We start from the raw sequence: 26,498 nt of genomic DNA, 5'->3' as shown, positions 1-26,498 counted from the left end.
GAGTCCTTCCACAAACTATAATAGTTTGCTATTATAACCCTGCCTGTATGAGGGCCTCTCCATGACATGTATCCTCTGATTTCTAGCAAGAGATCCCATCTGTTAGTCTACTATCAACTGTGACAAATAGGGAGATTTGCAGAATCTCCTCTAATTCCTGTCATTTTGTTTTACATGTCAGGAAGAATAGCTCAAAGTCAGGCTGACCCATTCCCTGCCTTTAATTCAATCATATCTTCATTATATCAGAAATTCTTCATTATGTATAAAAGTACCTCTGTGATACAATCAATTACTTAATTCTTATCCTTTACTGGTTTCTAGTAAAGATATGATTTCCTCCAATCTTCACTGAGCTTTTTGTTCATTGCATTTGAGCTCATGGTATGTGTGTATGTGCATGTGTATTTAGAGTAACAAAGTATGCCACCTCAAATATGCTCCGTATACTGATTATTGAGTCAGAGGCATTTGAAAAACAGCAAATGCAGAGAGAGGCACTCTCTGAACTTCCTTTATCTATGTAAAGACAGATTCCCCCAAAGGCATTCAATTGTCATATTTTATCAACCAGGAAAGGAGTCTTATCACAAGAAAGGAGATCAGGTGATTAGAAGGGGAGAAAATTAGAAGACATCACAACCAAATGAATTTTGTCACAAATTCCCATCTATTCTTCTAGAGATCCATTTGTCTTTCTTAAAAATAATTTACTGTCTCATAAAAGGCCTATACCCTCCCTTGCTTTCCCCCTATTTAGATGGTATTAAGAATGAATTCCCCCCCCCAAAAAAAAAGAATGAATTCCCATCTCAAGGAGATACTCAGTTCTCCCTTAGCATCTTCTCAGTACTCATGAAATATAAATGTTAATAAGCTTCTGTTTGTTTTTCTCTTGTTAACCAGTCTTATACTACAGGGTCTCAGCCAAGAGCTCAGAAGGGTAGAGGGAAAATTGTTTTTCCTCCTCTAGTTTGAAAGTGAGGACTAATAATACAGGAAAGAATTTAGATGGCTAGGTTTAAGTGGTCCTGGTCAGACTCTGCAGTTCTCACCAGCAGAGAACCATCAAGCTCACACTGCAGTTTACAGCAGAGTCTTGCTTACTTCCAAGGTATGGATAATCCCTCTCTTTTAAGCAGTAAAGAAAATCATCAGCTGTGGGTAGGATAGGAGTCTTTGCCAAAAAACAAGTAACCTCTAGACAATAGTCAAGATTTATGATGTCCTAAAACAATTATGATGTAAAATGCCAATAAAGATATCACCTACTGTATACTAGAGGGAATTTTACTCAATGCTCTGTGGTGACCTAAATGGGAAGAAAATCCAAGGAAGAGGGTACATATGTATATGTGTGGTTGATTCACTTTGAGGTACAGCAGAAACTACCACAACATTATAAAGCAACTACACTCCAAATTTAAAAAAAAAAAAAAAAAAAAAAAGACATCACTGCAAACTTGTACAAATGCCATAAACCATTTGATAGCTGAGGACAAATGGATGTATTTTCTAAGGGAAACTAATGCATATTTCCTATACTACATGAGTGATGACTCTAAAGAAAAACTGCCTAGGTTTAAATTCCATTTCTACCACTTGCTAACTATGCAATCTAGGGTAAGTAACCCATCTGTCCCCTATTAATCATCTGTAAAATAGAGAAAACGTCATTGGGGTTTTGTGAGAAAATATTTGTAAAGCACACAGAACAGTGCTAAAACATTTCAAGCATCCAAATAAAGTCATCTGTCAACAGCTTAAGGACTTCTGTATACTTTATCCTATTTGATATTTAACAAATTAGTACAGGAATTTACTAAGCAATTTATTCAAACATAACAAAATTAAGAAATTAACTGTAAACTAATATTTTCAAATGAATAAAATGAATTAAAGAATTATAGTAAAAAGCTTGCCAAAGGATAACACACATTTACAGAAAATATTATCAAGAATCAAAAAAACAGATGATAAAATAATGAAATATCTGTACTCTCCCACTTGCCATTGTAATCTTGGAATGAAAAAATGGTTACTGCAAATCCTTTCATAAAGCATAACAAGGCATTTCCAAGAAAGGGAAGAATTTTGTGAACATGACTCGTATGGAAGATAGTGCTCTGTGTTCTAACATGCAGCGTAGCTTAAAAAACAAATTTTCAAACTAAATTCTTTTCAGATTGTATATAATTACACAAAGATTCCCAATTAATCTGATATTCTAAATACACCTGTACTTATATTTTCTTCCTTTTCCCCATTTTTATTTCTTTCATATTTATCTATTCCCTATACTCTTTTAAAATTCTATTTGTAATTTACTCCATCAGAATTTACTGATTTGACACATTCGTCTGAGCATAACTGAAATATGTAAATTATGCTACTCCCAGAAGTATGTATTTCACATAGAATAAAAACATACAGTATTCACCTTTTTATTCCATCTGTAATATATTCACTTTAACATTCACATGAAATGGTGAGTATCTCTGAAACTCCCCACAAAGGCGAAAAAGATTTTATATTATTTTAAATCAACATTTCTTAGGATCACTGGTAAACACTTTGGTAACAAACTTTAGACAATTCACCAATTAAAAAATTTCACCTGAATTAAATAACATTAAATAACCAAAAAAAATTTAGAAGCATAATAATAAAACACTAAATTTTTAGGACAGATGAACGTACAAGAACAAAAACACTTTACACAAATTTCCACCACTGGAAGTACCTATTATCATTTTTCCCCCCTTCCTGACCCCCTTCTAACCTCCCTCCCCATCCTCTGGGTCATCCCAGTACACCAGCCCCAAGCACCCTATCCCATGCATTGAATCTGGACTGGTGATAAATTTCACATATGATAATATACATGTTTAAATGTCATTCTCCCAAACAATCCCACCCTCCCCTTCTCCCACAGAGTCCAAAAGACTGTTCTATACATTTGTGGCTCTTTTGCTGTCTCGCATATAGGGTTAAAGTTACTAACTATCTAAGTTCCATATATATATATGACAACCTAGATAGCATATTGAAAAGCAAAGATATTACTTTGCCAACAAAGGTCCGTCTAATCAAGGCTATGGTTTTTCCAGTGGTCATGTATGGATGTGAGAGTTGGACTGTGAAGAAAGCTGAGTGCCGAAGAATTGATGCTTTTGAACTGTGGTGTTGGAGAAGACTCTTGAGAGTCCCCTGGACTGCAAGGAGAGCCAACCAGTCCATTCTGAAGGAGATCAGCTCTGGGATTTCTTTGGAGGGATTGATGCTGAAGCTGAAACTCCAGTACTTTGGCCACCTCATGCAAAGAGTTGACTCACTGGAAAAGAGTCTGATGCTGGGAGGGATTGGGGGTAGGAGGAAAAGGGGACGACAGAGGATGAGATGGCTGGATGGCATCACTGACACGATGGACGTGAGTCTGATTGAACTCCAGGAGATGGTGATGGACAGGGAGGCCTGGCGTGCTGCGATTCATGGGGTTGCAAACAGTCGGACACAACTGAGTGACTGAACGGAACTGAACTGAACTAGTATACTGTACTGATGTTTTTCTTTCTGGCTTACTTCACTCTCTATAATAAGCTCCAGTTTCATCCACCTCATTAGAACTGATTCAAATGTATTCTTTGTAATGGCTAATACTCCATTGTGTATATGTACCACAGCTTTCTAATCCATTCATCTGCTGATGGACATCTAGGTTGCTTCCATGTCCTGGCTATTATAAACAGTGCTGTGATGAACACTGGGGTACACGTCTCTTTCAATTCTGGTTTGCTTGGTGTTTATGCCCAGTAGTAGGATTCCTGGGTCATATGGCAGTTCTATTTCCAGTTTTTTAAGGAATCTCCACACTGTTCTCCATAGTGCTGTACTAGTTTGCATTCCCACCAACAGTGTAGGAGGGTTCCCTTTTTTTCCATACCCTCTCCAGCATTTATTGCTTGTAGACTTTTGGATTGCAGCCATTCTGACTGGAGGGAAATGGTACCTCGTTGTGGTTTTGATTTGCATTTCTCTGATAATGAGTGATGTTGAGCATTTTTTCATGTGTTTGTTAGCCATCTGTATGTCTTCTTTGGAGAAATGTCTGTTTAGTTCTTTGGTCCATTTTTTGATTGGGTTGTTTATTTTTCTGGAATTGAGCTGCAGGAGTTGCTTGTATATTTTTGAGATTAATTCTTTGTCAGTTGCTACATTTGCTATTATCTTCTCCCATTATGAAGGCTTTCTTTTCACCTTGCTTATAGTTTCCTTCCTTGTGCACAAACTTTTAAGTTTAATTAGGTCCCATTTGTTTATTTTTGCTTTTATTTCCGTTACTCTGGGAGGTGGGTCATAGAGGATTCTGCTGCGATTTATGTTGGAGAGTGTTTTGCCTGTTCTCCTCTAGGAGTTTTATAGTTTCTGGTCTTACGTTTAGATGTTTAATCCATTTTGAATTTATTTTATGTATGGTGTTAGAAATGGTTCTAGTTTCATTCTTTTACAAGTAGATGACCAGTTTTCCCAGCACCACTTTTTAAACAGATTGTCTTTTCTCCATTGTATATTCTTGCCTCCTTTGTCAAAGATAAGGTGTGCACAGGTGCTTGGATTTATCTCTGGTCTTTCTATTTTGTTCCATTGATCTATATTTCTGTCTTTGTGCCAGTACCATACTGTCTTGATGACTGTAGCTTTGTAGTATAGCCTGAAGTCAGGCAGGTTGATTATTTCAGTTCCAGTTTTCTTTCTCAAGATTGTTTTGGCTATTTGAGGTTTTTTGTATTTTCATACAAATTGTGAAATTATTTGTTCTAGCTCTGTGAAAAATACCATTGGTAGCTTGATAGGGATTTCATTGAATCTATAGATTGCATTGGGTAGTATACTCACTTTCACTGTACTGATTCTTCCTATCCATGAACATGATATATTTCTCCATCTATTTGTGTCCTCTTTGATTTCTTTCACCAGTGTTTTATAGTTTTCTATATATAGGTCTTTTGTTTCTTTAGGTAGATATATTCCTAAGTTATTTATTCTTTTCATTGCAATGGTGACTGGAATTGTTTCCTTAATTTCTCTATTTTCTCATTATTAGTGTATAGGAATGCAAGGGATTTCTCTGTGCTGATTTTGTATCCTGCAACTTTCCTATATTCATTGATTAGCTCTAGTAATTTTCTGGTGGAGTCTTTTGGGTTTCTATGTAGAGGATCATATCATCTGCAAACAGTGAGAGTTTTACTTCTTTTCCAATCTGGATTCCTTTTATTTCTTTTTCTGCTCTGATTGCTGTGGCCAAAACTTCCAAAACTACATTGAATAGTAGTGGTGAGAGTGGGCACCATTGTCCTGTTCCTGACTTTAGGGGAAATGCTTTCAATTTTTCACCATTGAGGATAATGTCTGCTGTGGGTTTGTAATATATAGCTTTTATTATGTTGACGTATGTTCCTTCTATTCCTGCTTTCTTCAGAGTTTTTATCATAAATGGATGATGAATTTTGTCAAAGGCTTTCTCTGCATATGATAATTGAGATAATCATATGGCTTTTATCTATCAATTTGTCAATGTGGTGTATTACATTGATTGATTTGAAGATTTTGAAGAATCCTTGCATCCCTGGGATAAAGCCCAATTGATCATGATGTATGGTCTTTTTAATATGGTGTTAGATTCTGTTTGCTAGAATTCTGTCAAGGATTTTTGCATCTATGTTCATCAGTGATATTGGCCTGTAGTTTTTTTTTTTTTTTTTTTTAATGGCATCTTTGTCAGGTTTTGGCATTAGGGTGATGGTGGCCTCATAGAATGAGTGTGGAAATTTACCTTCCTCTGCAATTTTCTGGCAGAGTCTGAGTAGGATATGTGTTAGCTCCTCTAAATTTTTGGTAGAATTCAGCTGTGAAGCCGTCTGGTCCTGGGCTTTTGTTTGCTGGAAGATTTCTGCTTACAGTTTCAATTTCCATGCTTGTGATGGGTCTGTTATGATTTTCTATTTCTTCTTGGCTCAGGTTTGGAAAGTTATACTTTTCTAAGAATTTGTTCATTTCTTCCAAGTTGTCCATTTTATTGGTTTATAGTTGCTGATAGTAGTCTCTTATGATCCTTTATATTTCTGTGTTGCCATCTCTCCATTTTCATTTCTAATTTTATTGATTTGATTTTTCTCCCTTTGTTTCTTGATGAGTCTGGTTAGTGGTTTGTCAATTTTATTTATCTTCTCAAAGAACCAGCTTTTAGCTTTGTTGATTTTTGCTATGGTCTCTTTTGTTTCTTTTGCATTTAGCTTACTCCTTGGAAGGAAAGTTATGACCAACTTAGCATATTAAAAAGCAGAGACAATACTCTGTCAACAAAGGTCCGTTTAATAAAGGCCATGGTTTTTCCAGTGGTCATGTATGGATGTGAGAGTTGGACTATAAAGAAAGCTGAGTGCCAAAGAATTGATGTTTTTGAACTGTGGTGTTGGAGAAGACTCTTGAGAGTCCCTTGGACTGTGAAGAGATCCAACCAGTCCCTTGTAAAGGAAATCAGTGCTGAATATTCATTGAAAGGACTGATGCTGTAGCTGAAACTCCAATACTTTGGCCACTGATGACAAGAGCTGACTCATTTGAAAAGACTCCGATGCTGGGAAAGATTGAGGGCAGGAGGAGAAGGGGACGACAGAGGATGAGATGGTTGGATGCATCACCGACTCAATGAACATGGGTTTGGGTGAACTCTGGTAGTTGGTGATGGACGGGGGGCCTGGCGTGCTGTGGTTCATGGGGTCACAAAGAGTTGGATATGACTAAGTGAACGAACTGAGCTGAACTGAATTTTTAAGATTTCTTTACTTCTACTAACCCTGAGGTTCATTTCTTTCTTTTCTAGTTACTTTCGTTGTAGAGATATATTATTTAGCTGACTTTTTTCTCATTTCTTGAGGTAAGCCTGTAGTGCTATGAACCTTCCCCTTAGCACTGCTTACAGTGTCCCATAGGTTTTGGGTTGTTGTGTTTTCATTTTCATTTGTTTCTATGCATATTTTTATCTTTATTGATTTCTTCTGTGATTTGTTGGTTATTCAGCAGCATGTCATTCAGCCTCCATATGTTGGAATTTTTAATTGTTTTCCTCATGTAATTGATATCTAATCTTACTGCATTGTGGTCAGAAAAGATGCTTGGAATGATTTCATATTTTTTTGAATTTACCAAGGCTAGATTTACACCGAGGATGTGACCTATCCTGGAGAAGTTTCCGTGTGTGCTTGAGTAAAAGGTGAAATTCATTGTTTTCGGGTAAAATGTCTTATAGATATCAATAAGGTCTAACTGGTCTATTGTATCATTTAAAGTTTGTGTTTCCTTGTTAATTTTCTGTTAGTTAATATTTCCATAGTTGTGAGTAGGGTATTAAGTCTCCCACTATTATTGTGTTATTGTTAATTTCCCCTTTCATACTTGTTAGCATTTGCCTTACATATTGTGGTGCTCCTCTGTTGGGTGCATATATATTTATAATTGTTATATCTTCTTCTTGGATTGATCCTTTGATCATTATGTAGTGGCCTTCTTTATCTCTTTTCACAGCCTTTATTTTAAAGTCTATTTTATCTCATATGAGTATTGCTACTCCTGCTTTCTTTTGCTCTCTTATTTGCATGGAGTAATTTTTTCCAGCCCTTCACTTTCAGTCTGTATGTGTCCCTTGTTTTGAGGTGGGTCTCTTATAAACAACATATATAGGGGTCTTATTTTTGTATCCATTCAGCCAGTCTTTGTCTGTTGGTTGGGGCATTCAACCCATTTACATTTAAGGTAATTATTGATAAGTATAATCCCGTTGCCATTTACTTTGTTGTTTTGGGTTTGAGTTTATACACCCTTTCTGTGTTTCCTGTCTAGAGAAGATCCTTTAGCATTTGTTGGAGTGCTGGTTTGGTGGTGCTAAATTCTCTCAGCTTTTGCTTGTCTGTAAAACTTTTGATTTTTCCTTCATATTTGAATGAGATCCTTGCTGGGTACAGTAATCTGGGCTGTAGGTTTTTCTCTTTCATCACTTTAAGTATGTCCTGCCATTTCCTCCTGGCCTGCAGAGTTTCTATTGAAAGATCAGCTGTTATCCTTATGGGAATACCCTTATGTGTTTTGTTGTTTTTCCCTTGCTGCTTTTAATATTTGTTCTTTGTGTTTGATCTTTGTTAATTTGATTACTGTGTGTCTTGGGGTGTTTTGCTTTGGGTTTATCTTGTTTGGGACTCTCTGGGTTTCTTGGACTTGGGTGACTATTTCCTTCCCCATTTTAGGGAAGTGTTCAACTATTATCTCCTCAAGGATTTTCTCATGGTCTTTCTGTCTTCTTCTTCTGGGACTCCTATGATTCGAATTTTGGGGCATTTAACATTGTCCCAGAGGTCCCTGAGGTTGTCCTCATTTCTTTTCTTCTTTTTTTCCTCTCTGCTTCATTTATTTCTACCATTCTATCTTCTACCTCATTTATCCTTTCTTCTGCCTCCATTATTCTACTGTTGGTTCCCTCCAGAGTGTCTTTGATCTCATTTATTGCATTATTCATTATATATTGACTTTTTTATTCCTTCTAGGTCCTTGTTAAACATTTCTTGCATCTTCTCAATCCTTGTCTCCAGGCTATTTATCTGTAACTCCATTTTGTTTTCAAGATTTTGGATCATTTTCACTATCATTGTTCTGAATTATTTTTCAGGTAGATTCCCTATCTCTTCCTCTTTTGTTTGGTTTGGTGGGCATTTATAGTGTTCCTTTACCTGCTGAGTAATTCTCTGCCTTTTCATCTTGTTTAGATTGCTGTGTTTGGGGTGGCCTTTCCATATTCTGACAGTTTTGGTTTCTCTTTATTGTGGAGGTTCCTCACTGTGGGTGGGGTTGGTCAGATGGCTTGTCAAGGTTTCCTGGTTAAGGAAGCTTGTGTCGGTGCTCTGGTGGGTGGAGCTGAATATCTTCTCTCTGGAGTACAATGAAGTGAGTTTTGAGATGTCAATCGGTTTGGTGTAACTTTGGGCAGCCTGTATATTGAAGCTCAGGGCTATGTTCCTGTGTTGCTGGAGAATTTGCATGGTACATCTTGCTCTGGAACTTGTTGACTCTTGGGTGGTGCTTGGTTTCAGTGTAGGTATGGAGGCTTTTGGATGAGCTTTTATTGATTAATGTTCCCTGGAGTCAGGAGTTCTCTGGTGTTCTCAGGTTTTGAACTTAAGCCTCCTGCCCCTGGATTTCAGTCTTAGTCTTACAGTAGTCTCAAGACTTCTCCATCTCCTTTCGAAGACAATGGGCTGCTTTTCTGGGTGCATGATGTCCCCTGCCAGCATTCAGAAGTTGTTTTGTGGAATTTGCTCATTGTTCAAATGTTCTTTCAATAAATTTGTGGGGGAGAAAGTGGTCTCTCTGTCCTTTTCCTCTGCCATCTTAGGACCACTCCTATCGTCATTTAAAAAATTTCACTTCCAAATACTTTCCCTGACTCTGAGCTTATCTTTTCATTCACTTCATAGGGTCTTTAACAGAGTATTCTTAAAAATTGATGAAGTTCACTTTACTATTTTTTCTTTTAAAGACTGTGCTTTTAGTATCAGTATCAGATCTGTCTTTGCCTCAGCCTAGATCCTAAAGATTTCCTTCAATTTTATTTTTTCTAAAAGTTTTGCTTTTTAGTTTTCAGTTTTACATTTAACTCCAAGAACCAACTTGAGTTAATTTTTTTGAGTTGCAAAACTTAAGGAAGTTCATTTCTTATGTGTGTGTGTCTCTGTGTATGTATGTCCAACTGTTCCAAGTAAGATTTATTGAAAAAGCTATATTTTCTCCATCAAGTTCTATTCATATTTTGTTAGATTTACATCTAAGTATTTCATTTTTGAGTGATTATAAATGACAATATGTATTTAATTTTGGTGACCATGTACTCACTGTTACTACACAGAAATAGGATTGATTTTTGTTTACCTAGTACCCTGCAGCCCTGCTAAGCTCACTTTTAGTTTTAAGAAAGTTTTTGGTAGATTCTGTGGCATATTCCACATAGGTGATCATTTCATCTGCAAATAGTTTATTTCTTCTTTTCTCATCGGTATGTTTTTTATTTCCTTTTCTCACTTTTTTGCACCACCTAGACTTACCAGCAACATGTTGACAAGAGGAATAAGAACAGTCATCTGTTTTGTTTCCAGTCTTAGGAAGAAAACATTCTTGAGTCTTCTGATATGGGAGATTACATTAATTCATTTTCAAATATTGAATCAGCTGTGAATCCCTGAAACAAGTTCTACTTCCTCATGGTATATAATTCTTCTTACATATGCTAAATTACACTTGCTAAGGTTTTGTTAAAGATTTTTGTGTTTATGTTCACTAGGGATATTTTTATCCCAGGGATAAATCCCACCTCATCATGATGTATGATCTTTTCAATATATTAGTGAACTCAGTTTGCTAACATTTTGTTGAGGGTTTTGTATCCATATTCATCATGGATATTGATCTGTATTTTTCTTCTAGTGTCCTCATATAGTTTTGGTTTCAGTTAAGTGTTCCTTCAGATTCTATTTCTTTTGAAAAGTATGAGAAAAATTGGTTATTAGTTTTTCCTTAAATGTTTGATAGAATTTACCAGTGAAGCCATCTGGTTCTAAACTTTTCTATGTTAGGAGACTTTTGATTACTGATTCAATCTCCCTGCTAATTAGTGCCTTAATTTTTTTTTTTCTTCATGATTTAGCCTTAGTAAGTTGTATGTTTCTAGGAATGTATCCATTTCTAGGTTGTCTGTTGGCATACAATTGCTTATAGCAGTCTCTCATAACCTTCTGTATTTGTATGTTATCAACTGTGATGTCTCCTCTTTCTTCCTAACCTTACTTCCTTGAATCCTCTCTCTCAAGTATAACAAAGAGTTTGTCTATTTTGTTTATCTTTTCAAAAAATAAATCTCTTGGTTTCATTTATCTTTTCTGCAGTCTTTTTAATGTCTATTCCATTTATTTCTGGTCTTTATTTCCTTCTTCCCACAAAATTTGGTTTAATTTGTTCTTTTCTTCTAGTTCCTTGGGGTAAAAGTTATATTGTTCATTTGAGTTCTTTTTTTAATGTAGGCATCTATCACTATAAAATGACCTCTAAACAGCTTTTACTATATCCTATTAGTTGTCATTCTATTTTCGTTTAAGATTTTTTTTTTCAATACATTGGTTGTTTTAAGTTTTTAAATCTCTACATAATTGTGAATTTTCCTGTTTTCCCTTGTAATTGATTTATTGTTCTGTCACTCAGCTGTGTCTGACTCTGCAACTCCATGGACTACAGCACACCAGCTTCCCTGTCCTCCATATCTCCCAGAGTTTGCTCAATGTCATGTCCATTGAGTCAGCGATGCCATCCAACCTCTCATCCTCTGTCATCCCCTTCTCCTCCTGTCCTCAATCTTTCCCAGAATCAAGGTCTTTTCCAAAGAGCTGGCTCTTTGCATCAAGTGGCCAAAGTATTGGAACTTCAGCATCAGTCCTTCCAATGAGTATTCAGGGTTGATTTCCTTTAGGATTGACTGGTTTGATCTCCTTGTGATCCAAGGGACTCTCAAGAGTCTTCTTCAGCACCACAGTTTGAAAGCATCAATTCTTCAGCAACCTCTGGGACAACATTAAATGTACCAACATTCACATTATAGGGGTCCCAGAAAGAGAAGAGAGATAGGACTTGAGAAAATATTTGAAGAAGTATAGCTGAAAACTTCCCTAAAAAATGGGAAAGGAAATAGTCAACCAAGTCCAGGAAGTGCAGAGAGTCCCACGCAGGATAAACCCAAGGAGGAACACACTGAGACATAGTAATCAAAATTATGAAAATTGAAGATAAAGACAAAATGTCAAAAGAAACAAGGGAAAAATGACAAGTAACATACAAGGAACTTCCATAATGTTTTCAGTTGATTTATCAACAGAAACTCTACAAATCAGAGGAGAAGGTCAGGATATTTAAAGTGATGAAAAGAAAGAACCTACAACTAAGAATATGCTACCCAGCAAGACTCTTGCTCAGATTTGATGGAGAAATCAAAAGCTTTCCAAACAGGCAAAAGTTAAGAGATTCAGCACCAAACCAGCTTTACAACAATGGCTAAAAGAACTTCTCTAAACAAGAAACACAAGATAAGGAAAAGACTTACAAAAAATAAACCCAAAACAATTTAGAAAATGGTAATAGGATCATATATATTGATAACCACCTTTAAATGTAAGTGGATTAAATGCATCAACCCAAAGACATAGACTGGCTAGGCAGATGAAAACATGTGTACATATGCATTTCCACTTACTAATCACTCCGATAGACCCCCCCAAATTGTATGCTATTATTTTATATTGTTAGGTTAATCATGTTTCCATTATGGCTTGACTGTGGACTGTGGACTGTGAAGAAGGCTAAGCACCGAAGAATTCATGCTTTTGAACTGTGGTGTTGGAGAAGACTCTTGAGAGTCCCTTGGACTGCAAGGAGATCCAACCAGTCCATTCTGAAGGAGATCAGCCCTGGGATTTCTTTGGAAGGAATGATGTTAAAGCTGAAGCTCCAGTACTTTGGCCACCTCATGTGAAGAGTTGACTCATTGGAAAAGACTCTGATGCTGGGAACGATTGGGGGCAGGAGGAGAAGGGGATAACCGAGGATGAGATGGCTGGATGGCATCACGGACTCGATGGACGTGAGTCTGAGTGAACTCCAGGAGATGGTGATGGACAGGGAGGCCTGGCGTGCTGCGATTCATGGGGTCGCCAAGAGTCGGACACGACTGAGCAACTGAACTGAACTGATTAAGAAAACTGATAAATGTAATTTATTATTGTTATTATATAACTATTATTTGCTTAATATCATTGTATCATGATTGATAAACAGAAAATAATAGAATTCTATATCACTAACTCTATTATTTAATACAAATCCTGTAATCATTTTTTAAAATCCAGATGCATATCAGAATTATCATGGAATTTTTTGAAAAATACAAATGCCCAGGTATTGATATTTTTCTCAAAAGCTCCAGATGTGTTTCTAATGAGCAGCCATGTTTAAAAACAACTGTACTATATGATGATCTTTTACTTAAAAGAAAAAGAAAAGAAAATCCTGTGGATTCTAGATATAGAATCCTTTGGCATTTAGGTTACTGAGTATAAGAATTAAGTTGTTAGATTAATTCTCATTTAGTATTTTAATACAGACAGGGGATGCTCAATCAAACTACTTTCATTTTAGAATTATAACTAACATAATTTGATAGAATGTTTTTTTCTTATAATTCAGTAAATCTCAGAATGTGATTTTAGAATCCTTGGGAGGCCCCAAGACCCTTCAAAAACCCATGAGGGCCTTCTTTTTCTAATTACGTATCTGTATGAGGCCATATTTTCTTTCTTTACTTCAGTCAAAACAACATATCACAATAGTTTGAATGCAGAAGTAGATATGAGAAAATATGTTTTATTAAGACAGATATTGAAGAGATGTACAAAAATGTAAAATAATGTCATTCTTTTAATTATTTTTATTTTGGAAAGTATTTTTTCATAAAATGTGTTTATGTTGATATAAAATGGGTTTGTTATTTCAAATGACTTAAGTATATATTTAAAAATTCTCTTAATTTTTAATACATTAATATCTATGTATATAATCTGTATAAACAAAAATTTTCTGGGATCCTCAATAACAGGCCCAATAATTGGGCCCTATTATATTTTCTTAGTGATTATTTTTCATCCCATGTGGTCTATCAGTTCCCAGTAAGGAAATATTTTATTCTACATTCATCTTTGTATATGTATTTCCTTATACTGTCTAGCATGCTGTAGAAAGATGTTTAATAAATGTTTTTTGAATTAAAAATAAATAAAATGTTTAGAGAAACAAATATACAGAGACAGAAACAGACAAATGATTACCTAAGACCAAGGTAACAGTGGGGGTTAATTGCAAATGGGAAGGAGGAGAATTTGGGGAGTGGTGGAAATTTCTAACACTGGATTGTGAAGACAGTTATACAGTTATATATAAATGCAAATTTACCAAAATTATGGACTCATACATGTAAAATGGGTAAATTTTATAGCATATAAGCTATACATTCTTAAAGCTATTAAACATAATGGAGATCCCTCAAAATGTTAAGTACTTGTTTCTCCACAATTTGATAATCACATGATCAGTAATTTTTAGCAGTAGGCACATAAGCTTTTATATTTGTTAAAACATTAGTATGATAATATATTCACTATCACTATTCTGATATTTCATGTAAGTGATAAAAATACTGATTTATATAACTTAGGTAATAGAAATTATAAGTTAAGGTTTTACTTCATTTATTTAAAATGAAACTCAAATGAAGCCAACTACCTTTTTCAAAGCAGAGTAGAAATTAAAGAGAAGTCGGTGGTTACATGTCTTGAATCTTTCAGGAAGATGCCAGTTTTGAATTATTTCTTCATCAGAAATCACATGATGATCCAATGCTTTGAGAGTCCATATACTGTTGACAAGAACATGTCTATATCCTTTTTTAAGGCTTACTGGACAATCAAACATAGTGAGGGCAATGAGGCTCGGACAGGCAGATAACATACATACGTTCTTTAACTTTGCAAAACCATTGTCATGTAGATAGAGAAGTTTTAGATTCTTCAATCCACTCCAAAATTTGGTATCTGGTAGACTCTTTATCTGAAGCAATAATAGTAATACTTTAAATACAAATACCAATAACCCCTGAATTATATGGAAAAAAAGGAAAAACATTAAACATCTTCTATAATTCAATATTCAATGCAAATAGCAAATTTCTCATTAGTAAACAAAAATGGAATTTCTAATTATCCAAAGGATGACTGGGGTAAACTAAAATACATTAGGTACCTGTAATTACTAGTGTAATTAAACAAACAAACATATAATCCATTCAATAAAAATTCCTTTGTAATAAGTAGACATTTTAATCTTTTCTAAAATATTTCCCTTACATGAAAAATGTAAGGAGTCAAATCAATCAATGTGATACTCCAAAAATGAAGGATAAAAATCATATAGTCATCTCAATAGATATAAGAAAGGTATTTGCCAAAATTCAACATCCATTTATAGTTAAAACTCTCAACAAAGAGTATAGAAGGAATGTACCTCCACATAATAAAGGCCATATATGACAAGCTTACAGCTAACATCATTCTCAATGGTAAAAAGATAAAATCTTTCCCTCTAACAGCAAGAATAAGACAAGGATGCCCAGTTTTGCATTTTCATTCAACATGGCACTGGGAATTAGAAGTCCTAGTCAAAGTAATTAGGCAAGAAGAAGGAACAAAGGCATCTAAATTGGAAAGGAAAAAGTAAAACTGTCACTTTTTGCAAATTAAACGACCTACATTCACACCTCAGAGATTCTGTGCATTTGGTTTCAGAATACTGCAATATAGCAAATATTGCAATACAGAAGGACTTTTTTTTTTTTGGTTTCCCAGTGCATATTAAAATTGTTTACACTATATTACAGTCCATTAAGTGTGAAATAGCATTATGTCTAGAAAAAAATCAAAGTATACATCTGATATAAAATATACTTTATTGCTGCTGCTGCTGCTAAGTCACTTCAATCCTGTCCGACTGTGCGACCCCAGAGACAGCAGCCCACCAGGCTCCGGCATCCCTGGGATTCTCCAGGCAAGAACACTGGAGTGGGTTGCCATTTCCTTCTCCAATGCATGAAAGTGAAAAGTGAAAGTGAAGTCGCTCAGTCATGTCCAACTTAGAGACCCCATGGACTGCAGCCCACCAGGCTCCTCCGAACATGGGATTTTCCAGGCGAGAGTACTGGAGTGGTTGTCATTGCCTACTCCAACACTTTATTGCTAGAAATTGTTAATCATCATCTGATAATGTAGGATTGCCACAAATCTTCAATTTGTAAAAAATGTAGTACTTGTGAGGTGCAATAAAGTGATACCTACTAAAATACAGTATGCCTGTATACAGAAAACCCTAAATACTCCAGAAAATAACTGTCAGAATAAACAAAATCAATTAACATTTCAGAATATAAAATCAATACACAAAGTTATGCTGTCTATGCCTGAGCTATTAAATATTGGAAAGGGAAATTAATAAAATAATCTCATTCATAATTATATCAAAGTAGTAAAAATATTTAGAAATAAATTTAACCAATGAGGTGAAAGATATGCATATACAGTGAAAATTATAAGATATATTGAAAAGTAATTGAATACAAGTAAACTGAAAGATATTCTGTCCTTGTGGATTGTAAGAATTAATGCTGTTATAACATTTATACTACCCAAAGCAACCTAGAGATTCAACAAAAGCCATGCCAAAATTCCAGTGGCATTTTTAACATATATAGAACAAATAATCCTAATATTTGTACGAAACTAAAAAACACTCAAATAGCCAAACACTTTGAGAAAGAATGAAGCTGGCGCTGTCACACTTCGTGAATTCAAAGCATAATGTAAAGCTACAGTAAAAAAAAAAAAAAGAAGAAGAAGAAGAAAGAAACAGAATGGTACTGGCATTTTCTTAAAAAAGGTCAATGAAACAGAAACACAGCCCATGAATAAACCCACACACTGATTTACAAAACTGATTTACAATAAAGATCAATTTATTTACAAAAATGGAGTCAAGAGCATACACTAAGAAAAAAAGCATTTTCTTCAATAAATTGTGTTGGAAAAACGGGACATACACATGTGAAAGAATGAAATTTGACCACTATCTTATGCTGTACAGAAAAGTAAACTCAACATGGATTAAAGACTTGAAGGCACAATCTGAAACCATAAAATTCCTAGAAGAAAACACTGGTGGTAAGCACCTTGGTATGGGTCTTGGCAATAGTTTTTTCAATTTGACACCAAAAGTAAAGGCAAAAAACTCAAAACTGAACACAGTGAAATGATGTCAAACTAAAAAGCTTCTGCACATAAAGGAAACCATTAATAAAAAGAAAAGGGAACCTACTGAATGGGCGAAAGTATTTGCAAATCACATCTGAGATGAGGCTAACATCAAAAAACTATAAAAAACTCATACAACAATAGGAAAAAAAAATCCAACTGAAAAATAGGCAGAGGATCTAAGACAATGTTTTTTCCAAATAAGACATACCGGTGGCCAGCAGGTACCTCAAAAGTTACTCAGCATCACCAATCATCAGGGAAATGCATATTGAAACCACGGGACCATTCTCATGCCTGTGAGAATAGCTATTATCAAAAAGACAAAAAATAAAGTGTTGGCAAGGATGTGGAGAACAGGGAACCTGTGCAGTGTTTGGAGGATTGTAAATGGGTGTAGTCACTAGGTAAACAGCAGGGGTTCCTCAAAAAATTCAAAGTAAAGCTTCCAAATGACCCAGCAATTCTATTTCTGGAAATGTATTACAAGGAAGTGAAAATACTAGCTCAAATAGACACATACACTCCCACGTTCACTGCAGTATTATTTATAATAGCCAAGACATGAAAGCAACCAAAATGTCTGTCTGCTGCTGCCTATGGAAGAGTAAGTAAAGAAAATGTGATATACACATCCAGTGTAATATTATTGACTCACAAAAAAAGAATGAAAACACCATTTGAAATAATGGGTACTTTCAGGGTATTACACTAAATGAAGTAAGAGAGAAAAACAAGTACCATGTGATCTCACTCAGATGGAATCTGAAAAAACAAAAAAAACAAACTCTTACAGAGAACGTATCAGTGATTCAGAGGCAGAGGTGGTGGGGGAAATGAGAAGGTGCTAAAAAAGATACAAATTTTCAGTTATAAGATAAATGAGTCCTGGGGATATATTCAATAATATTAGCAGGGTGAGTATAGTTAATACTATAGGATTATATATTTGCAAGTTGTTAAGAAAATAGATAATAATAATAAAAGTTCTCATCACGGGGGAAAATTTTTAATTTTTTAGGGAAGGATGCTAACTTGACTTATTGTGATCATTTTGCAATATAAACAAATGCTGAATCATTATGTTGTATACTTGAAATTAATATAATGCTGTATGTCTAGTACATATCATTAAAAAAAGTAAGCAGTCAAGAAGTGATCTTAAGACTATGGATTTAAGAAGCAAAATAAACCAAATCACACACTGTTGGGTTTACATATTTTAAATTACAAATGTTTGATTATATTTAAAATGTTTATTAAATGGTTAATTTAAGTGTTTGCTTATATTTGTGTTTATTTTTTTTATTTATTTTTTATTTAGTTCCTAATTGTTTATATTTACACAAAAGACTACCTGGGAGAAATACTGTGTATAGATAACCTAAGAGCTTATTAGATATCAGCTTCATTTATATGCAAACAAGTGAAATGACTATTGCTTACCTGATTTCCATGGAGATCAAGTTTGATTAATTTCATACAACTCTGAAGTGGACGAATATCTGTAATAAAATTGTTTGAGAAGATGCATACTCTAAGAGAGATACAAGATTGAAGATTTTCCATAGATTTTAAATGAAGACCACTGAACTTCACAAAAACAAAATCTTTTTGATCTTCTATTATATTTTCATTATAGTGACTCCATTCTCTGTGATTGGTTAGCTCTTCTATGATGGTTCCATGAAACATCTAAGAAAAATGAGAAATTTTGCAAGTTTTTCTCAAATAAACGTGTCTGAAAATAATATTTTCTAAGAGTAAGAATCTTAGAAATCTTAACCTTAAGAATCTTCCATCCCAAAGCATTTTTGAGTTTTTCTTAAATTTTTATTGGAGTATAGCTGATTTACAATGTTGTATTATCGGTATACAGAAAACTGCATCAGTTACACAAATACATATAACCACCCATTTTTTTAAGATTCTTTTCCCATATAAGCCATTAGAGTCTTGAGTAGAGCTCCCCGTGCAGGTTCTTAGTTACCTATTTTATACGCAGTAGTGTGTTTATGTCAGTCTAAATCTCCCAATTTATCCCTAGCCCCTCCTTATCCATTTTCTACAACATAAATGAAACTTGAGGACTTTATATTAAGTGAAATAAGTCAACAGGGAAAGACAAATACTATATTATCTTGCTTAATGTAGAATCTAAAACAGTTGAACTTTATTCAAATAGAAATTAAATTGGTGGTTGCCAGTTGTGGCCAAAATGGGGTGCGAGAAATGGGAAGATGTTAGACAAAGGGAACAAAACTCCAGTTATAAAATGAACAAGTTTGGGGGATACAATGTAGAACACCACAAGGGCGTGTTAGGTTACTTCAGTCCTGTCTGACTCTGTGACCCTGTATATTGTCCCCCTCCAGGCTCCTGTGTCCACAGGGACTCTCCAGGCAAGAATACTTGAGTGGGTTGTCAGGCCCTCCTTTAGAGGATCTTCCTGACCTAAGGATCAAACTCCTGTCTCTTATGCCTCCTGCAATGGCAAGCAGGTTCTTTACCACCAGTACCACCTGGGAAGCCTACAACACGATAACTATAGTTAAAAATACTATACTGTATACTTAACAGTCAGAGAGTAGGTCCTAAATGTCCTCACACACAATAAACAAGCAAACAAACAAAAAAAAAAAAAAAAAACAGGTACTGACGTGATAGGTGTGTTAACGAACCTTACCATGGTAATCACTTTGCAATGTATCAGTTCAATTCAGTTCAGTCACTCAGTCATGTGCGACTCTTTGCGACCCCATGAATCGCAGCACGCTAGGCCTCCCTGTCCATCACCAACTCCCGGAGTTCACTCAGACTCTCGTCCATTGAGTCAGTGATGCCATCCAGCCATCTCATCCTCTGTCATCCCCTTCTCCTCCTGCCCCCAATCCCTCCCAGCATCAGAGTCTTTTCCAATGAGTCAACTCTTCGCATGAGGTGGCCAAAGTACTGGAGTTTCAGCTTTAGCATCATTCCTTCCAAAGAAATCCCAGGGCTGATCTCCTTCAGAATGGACTGGTTGGATCTCCTTGCAGTCCAAGGGACTCTCAAGAGTCTTCTCCAACACCACAGTTCAAATGCATCAATTCTTCGGCACTCAGCCTTCTTCACAGTCCAACTCTCACATCCATACATGACTAGTGGAAAAACCATAGCCTTGACTAGACGGACCTTAGTCAGCCAAGTAATATCTCTGCTTTTGAATATGCTATCTAGGATGGTCATAACTTTTCTTCCAAGGAGTAAGCATCTTTTAATTTCTTGGCTGCAGTCACCATCTACAGTGATTTTGGAGCCCCCCAAAATAAAGTCTGACACTGTTTCCACTGTTTCCCATCTATTTCCCATGAAGTATATGTATATGTGTATCAAATTATCATATTGTATATATTAAACTTGTACAATGTTATATATCAATTATATCACAATAAACCTGAAAGTAAAGATTCCTAATGCGTTTAGCTGATTTAGATTAAAATACGTTAATTCTTTGAAATCCTTCAGTTTGACTTCTCTACAACCAATATCCAATGTCTTTTTTTAAAGTGCACATTTTTTCATATATTTCCACTATGTAATAAGGCACCCCAAAACCTACTGTGTTTAAAAAAAAATCAACATTTATTCTTTCTTAGGTCTGTGGGTTGACTCAGTCAAATGGCAGTTCTTTTCCAAGTGATGTTGACCTGAGAGCCAATCTTGTGGGACTCATTCAAATACCTCCAAGGTGGCTAATTTACAAATGTGAAACACTGGCAAGGACAGCAGGAAGGTAGGTTTTGTTAGGATGCTGGGATGTATGGGTCTCTCTCACCACACTATACCAAGGCCTCTCTAACTATAGCAGTACTCATGATGTCATCTTCTCACATGTATATTCATGGAAGCAAGGTTTTATATGGTTGAATCAGGGCTCCAAAAAGTATAAACAGAATATGTCAGGCCTTCTAAAGGTTTATGTTGAACTTGCACAGCTTTAACTCTTTGACATTCTATTGCTCAGAGGAAGTTATTTTGATGGTTTGAACCAGCTTTAAGGGAGTTAAATAAAGACAAAAATAAAAGTTGTTCTGAGCTTGGTGACCTTAGGCTCTCAGTTAAGTATCTTCTGTTTCATATGTATCAAAATTATGTGCCTCAATTTCCTCGTCTATAAAACGTGGATAGTAACAGTATTTGATGGAAATGATTGTTATGAGGACTAAACGAGTCTGCATAAAGGCTTTAGAACAATGTCTGGCACATAGCAAGCACTATAAGATGAACATTACTTATAAAGCAAATATCTAGTTGAATTAACAATTCAAGACAAAATGTCTATTCAAAAAGTAAGTGAGGGCACTTCTAGTTTTCAGTCCATCATGTAAGGAGCATGGAAGTTGTCACACCATCTTAGCAAGTAAAAGCAGGACAATTAACTGAAAAATCAACAAGTCTTCTTAGATTCATCAAAGAAGGGAGGTCACAGGGAGAATCAATACCCCCAAAATCAGAGACAGGTAGGCAGATATAGAGATTCAGAACCTATGGGAGTGGAAATTCACCCACAAAGGTCTCTCGAGAAAACAGTGTCTCCCAATAGGAAAACCTATAACTGACAAGTTACAACATGCTCTGTATTGACATTACACAGGCTCGACGTACTCCTTTTACTATTTGGAACCAGACTGTTGTTCCATGTCCAATTCAAACTGTTGCTTCCTGACCTGCATACAGGTTTCTTAATAGGTAGGTCAGGTGGTCTGGTATTCCCATCTCCTTCAGAATTTTCCACAGTTTATTATGATCCAGTCAAAGGCTTTGGCATAGTCAATAAAGCACAAATACCTGTTTTTCTGGAACTCGCTTGCCTTTTCGATGATCCAGTGGATGTTGGCAATTTGATCTCTGGTTCCTCTGCCTTTTCTAAAACCAGCTTGAACATCTGCAAGTTCACGGTTCAAGAATTGCTGAAGGCTGGCTTGGAGAATTTTGAGCATTTCTTTACTAGCATGTGAGATGAGTGCAACTGTGAGGTAGTCTGAGCATTCTTTAGTATTGCCTTTTTTTGGGATTGGAGTGACTACTGACCTTTTCCAGTCCTGTGGCCACTGCTGAGTTTTCTAAATTTGCTGACATAATGAGTGCAGCACTTTCACAGCATCATCTTTTAGGATCTGAAATAGCTCAACTGGAATTCCATCATCTCCACTGCTTTGTTTGTAGTCATGATTCCTAAGGCCGACTTGACTTCACATTCCAGGATGTCTGGTCCTAGGTAAGTGTGAGTGATCACATATCATGATTATCTGGGTCATGAAGATCTTTTTTGTTCAGTTCTTCCGTGTATTCTTGCCACCTCTTCTTAGTATCTTCTGCTTCTGTTAGGTCTATGTCATTTCTGTCCTTTATTGAGCCCATCTTTGCATGAAATGTTCTCTTGGACATGGAACAACAGACTAGTTCCAGATAGAAAAAGGAGTATGTCAAAGCGGTATATTGTCACCCGATTTAACTTAAATGCAGAGTACATCATGTGAAATGCTGGCCTGGTGGAAGCACAAGCTGGAATCAAGATTGCTGGGAGATATATCAATAACCTCAGATATGCAGATGACATCACCCTTATGGCAGAAAGTGAGGAAGAACTAAAGAGCCTCTTAATGAAAGTGAAAGAGGAGAGTGAAAAAGTTCGGTTAAAAATCAACATTCAGAAAACTAAGATCATGGCATCCAGTCCCATCACTTCATGGCAAATAGATGGGGAAACAGTAACTGACTTTATTTTTCTGGGCTCCAAAGTCACTGCAGATGGTGATTGCAGCCATGAAATTAAAAGACACTTACTCCTTGGAAGGAAAGTTATGACCAACCTAGACAGCATATTCAAAAGCAGAGACATTACTTTGCCAACAAAGGTCCATCTAGTCCAGGCTATGGTTTTTCCAGTGGTCATGTATGGATGTGAGTGTTGGACTATAAAGAAAGCTGAGCAGCAAAGAATTTATGCTTTTGAACTGTGGTGTTGGAGAAGACTCTTGAGAGTCCCTTGGACTGCAAGGAGATCCAGCCAGTCCATCTTAAAAGAGATCAGTCCTGGGTGTTCACTGGAAGGACTGATGTTGAAGCTGAAACTCCAATACTTTGGCCACCTAACGTGAAGAGCTGACTCATTTGAAAAGACCCTGATGCTTGGAAAGACTGAGGGCAGAAAGAGAAGGGGATAACAGAGGATGAGATGGTTGGATGACATCACCGACTCAATGGACATGGGTTTGGGAGGACTCAAGAAGTTGGTGATGGACAGGGAGGCCTAGCGTGCTGTGGTTCATGGGGTTGCAAAGAGTCAGACGTGACTGAACGACTGAACTGTACTGACAGGAGATTAAAAACTCCAGGAGTCAATGAGGGGAACCCTACTTGCTTTTGTGAGATTAATACCTAGGAGCTCTCACACATCCTGAAAGTGAACACTGGACAAAAATCCATTTATGCTTTCAAAAATGGGGAGGAAATAAATAATTCTCAAATACACCAGAGCATTCTGCTTTTAATAAGGCCTGTCCTCAAAGAAAACTGTTGAATGGACCTTACATGATTGAGGTTTTATTAAAGTCTCATGGAAGAAGAAAAATACTCAATTCCATCCCCCTCTAGCATTCCATTTAGAGGAAGGGGAATATTCAACTCTAGACCACTCTTACCCTCTTGCCCACCTAAGAGGTAGGAAAACTAAGAAATACTTGTGAAATCCACAACCCAATGGCACAGGCTTACTGAAGGACTAAGACTTAATGATATAACTGTAGAATATTCTTTCTACCCACACCTCATCACTACACAATAGCATTATTTTACGAGTTCCTTTCACAAGTACATCATGTCTGTCTTTCAACAAAAAAATTGCAAGATATACTATACTAAAAGACAAAAACACATAAGAACCATAATCAGCCTTGGCAAAGATGTTGAAAATACCAGACTAGAAATTTAAAACATGTAAGATTTACATGCTAATCAATTGAATGAACAAAAAGTAGATCATAAACAAGAACAGATGGATAGTATAAGGCAGAGAGATAAAAATAATACAGAGATGCTAGAGATACAAAATACTATCACAGAATTGATAGATGCCTTTTAAGGGCTCATTTAGTAGATGGGATATGGCTGAGTGGCTTATGAGAGAATCTCTGAGCTTGAAAATTTGTCAATAGAAACTTCAGAAACTGAAAAGCAAACAAAACAAAGACTGAAAAAAGCAGACCAGACTAACCCAAAACTGTGGGGTAATTACAGAAAGCATTCAATACGCATACATGAAATACCAGAATGAGAAGAAAGTGCTAAAGGAGAAAGGAACATAAAAAAATACTGAAGAAATAATACTGGTGAATTTATGTAAATTAATGTTGGATACAACCCAATGACAAGGAAGCAGAAAACGCCAAGCAAGAAAGAGATCAATATATAGATGTGTGTATAACTAGACATATCATTTTTAAATTTCATTAAGGATACAAAAAGAAATGTGAAAGATGCCATAGGAAGAAAACCCTTTGTTCACAGAAAGGAAAAAATAAGAATTTTATCTAACTTTCCCTAAGAAACCAGGCTAACAAGAGGATAGTGCAGTAAAGTGTTGAGAGGAAAAAAAATCTATACCTTGTGAAATTATTCTAAAAAAGCAGATGAGGAAAAAAAAGAATCACAGACAAAAACAAGAAAATTCTTGTCAGCAGACCTGCCTTAAAAGACTGGTTCTTTAGAGACAAAGAAAATAATACAGTTCAGAAGCTCAGATCTATGTTAAAAAAAAAAAAAAAATACTCTGGGGCAGGAACAACTGAAGGTAAAATAAGAATCTCTTATTTTTCTTATTTTAGTATATATAACAGATAAAAGTTCATTCAAATATTAATAGTAAAAATGTATTTGATTATATACTCATACCTATGTACAGTTGATGCTTCTACAACACGGCTGGAGGTAGGGGTGAAAACACTCACACAGTTAAAAGTCATTTGTCTCTCAGTAGCCACAGAGAATTGGTTCCAAAATCCACCACAGATAACAAAATCCATGAATGCTCAAGTCACAAAATCAGCCCTCCACACAACTATCCGAGCATCTGCATCTTTGGCTTCAGTTCCATTCAGTTCAGTCACTCAGTCATGTCCGACTTTTTGAGACCCCATAAATTGCAGCACGCCAGGACCCCTGTCCATCACCAACTCCCAGAGTCCACTCAAACCCATGTCCATTGAGTCGGTGATGCCATCCATTTATCTCATCCTCTGTCGTCTGCTTCTCCTCTTGCCCTCAATCTTTCCAAGCATCAAGGTCTTTTCAAATGAGTCAGCTCTTTGCATCAGGTGGCCAAAGTACTGGAGTTTCAGCTTCAACATCAGTCCTTCCAATGAACACCCAGGACTGATCTCCTTTAGGATGGACTGGTTGGATCTCCTTGCAGTCCAGGGGACTCTCAAGAGTCTTCTCCAACACCACAGTTCAAAAGCATCAATTCTTCAGCACTCAGCTTTCTTTATAGTCCAACACTCATATCCATACATGACCACTGGAAAAATCATAGCCTTGACTAGATGGACTTTTGTTGGCAAAGTAATGTCTCTGCTTTTGAATATGCTGTCTAGGTTGGTCATAACTTTCCTTCCAAGGAGTTAGTGTCTTTTAATTTCATGGCTGCAATCACCATCTGCAGTGATTTTGGAGCCCAGAAAAATAAAGTCAGCCACTGTTTCCCCATCTATTTGCCATGAAGTGATGGGACTGGATGGCATGATCTTAGTTTTCTGAATGTTGAGTTTTAAGCCAACTTTTTCACTCTCCTCTTTCACTTTCATCAAGAGGCTCTTTAGTTCTTCTGCACTTTCTGCCATAAGGGTGGTGTCATCTGCATATCTGAGATTACTGATATTTCTCCTGGCAATCTTGATTCCAGCTTGTACTTCCTCCAGCCCAGTGTTTCTCATGATGTACCCTGCATATAAGTTAAACAAGCAGGGTGACAATATACCACCTTGACATACTCCTTTTCCTATTTGGAACCAGTCTGTTGTTCCATGTCCAGTTTCAATCAACCACAGATTGTGTAAATATAGAAAATCAGAGACATTACTTTGCCAACAAGGGTCCATCTAGTCAAGGCTATGGTTTTTCTAGTGGTCATGTATGGATGTGAGAGTTGGACTGTGAAGAAGGCTGAGTGCCAAAGAATGGATGCTTTTGAAGTGTGGTGTTGGAGAAGACTCTTGAGAGTCCCTTGGACTGCAAGGAGATCCAACCAGTCCATTCTAAAGGAGATCAGCCCTGGGTGTTCTTTGGAAGGAATGATGCTAAAGCTGAAATTCCAGTACTTTGGCCACCTCATGTGAAGACTGGACTCATTGGAAAAGACTCTGATGCTGGGAGAGATTGGGGGCAGGAGGAAAAGGGGACAACAGAGGATGAAATGGCTGGATGGCATCACCAACTCGATGGACGTGAGTTTGAGTGAAC

The 26,498-nt window shown here is 36.2% G+C and overlaps 1 protein-coding gene across 2 annotated transcripts in view; it reads right to left on the bottom strand.

Moving 5' to 3' along the window:
* LOC120861100 (leucine-rich repeat and IQ domain-containing protein 3-like) overlaps positions 1-26,498 on the bottom strand; it is a 194,116-nt gene that overhangs the window by 155,015 nt on the left and 12,603 nt on the right. The window contains exons 2-4 of one of the 2 annotated variants that reach the window (XR_005720491.1): positions 18,444-18,692; positions 17,209-17,306; positions 14,374-14,748 (exon numbers count right to left, since the gene is read on the bottom strand). Coding sequence is in view for 1 of the 2 variants with exons in the window: in XM_040236763.1 (XP_040092697.1) it covers positions 14,425-14,748; positions 18,444-18,692 (573 nt within the window). In the remaining variant the exon portion in view is untranslated. Of the gene's footprint in view, positions 1-14,373; positions 14,749-17,208; positions 17,307-18,443; positions 18,693-26,498 lie in introns of those variants that run through there. The other variant, XM_040236763.1, reaches the window with a different exon arrangement.

Source organism: Oryx dammah, unplaced genomic scaffold, assembly GCF_014754425.2.
Source record: "Oryx dammah isolate SB20612 unplaced genomic scaffold, SCBI_Odam_1.1 HiC_scaffold_11227, whole genome shotgun sequence".
Lineage (NCBI taxonomy): Eukaryota > Metazoa > Chordata > Mammalia > Artiodactyla > Bovidae > Oryx > Oryx dammah.
The sequence above is the reverse complement of the archived record's forward strand: the minus strand, read 5'-3'. Positions and strand labels throughout refer to the sequence as shown.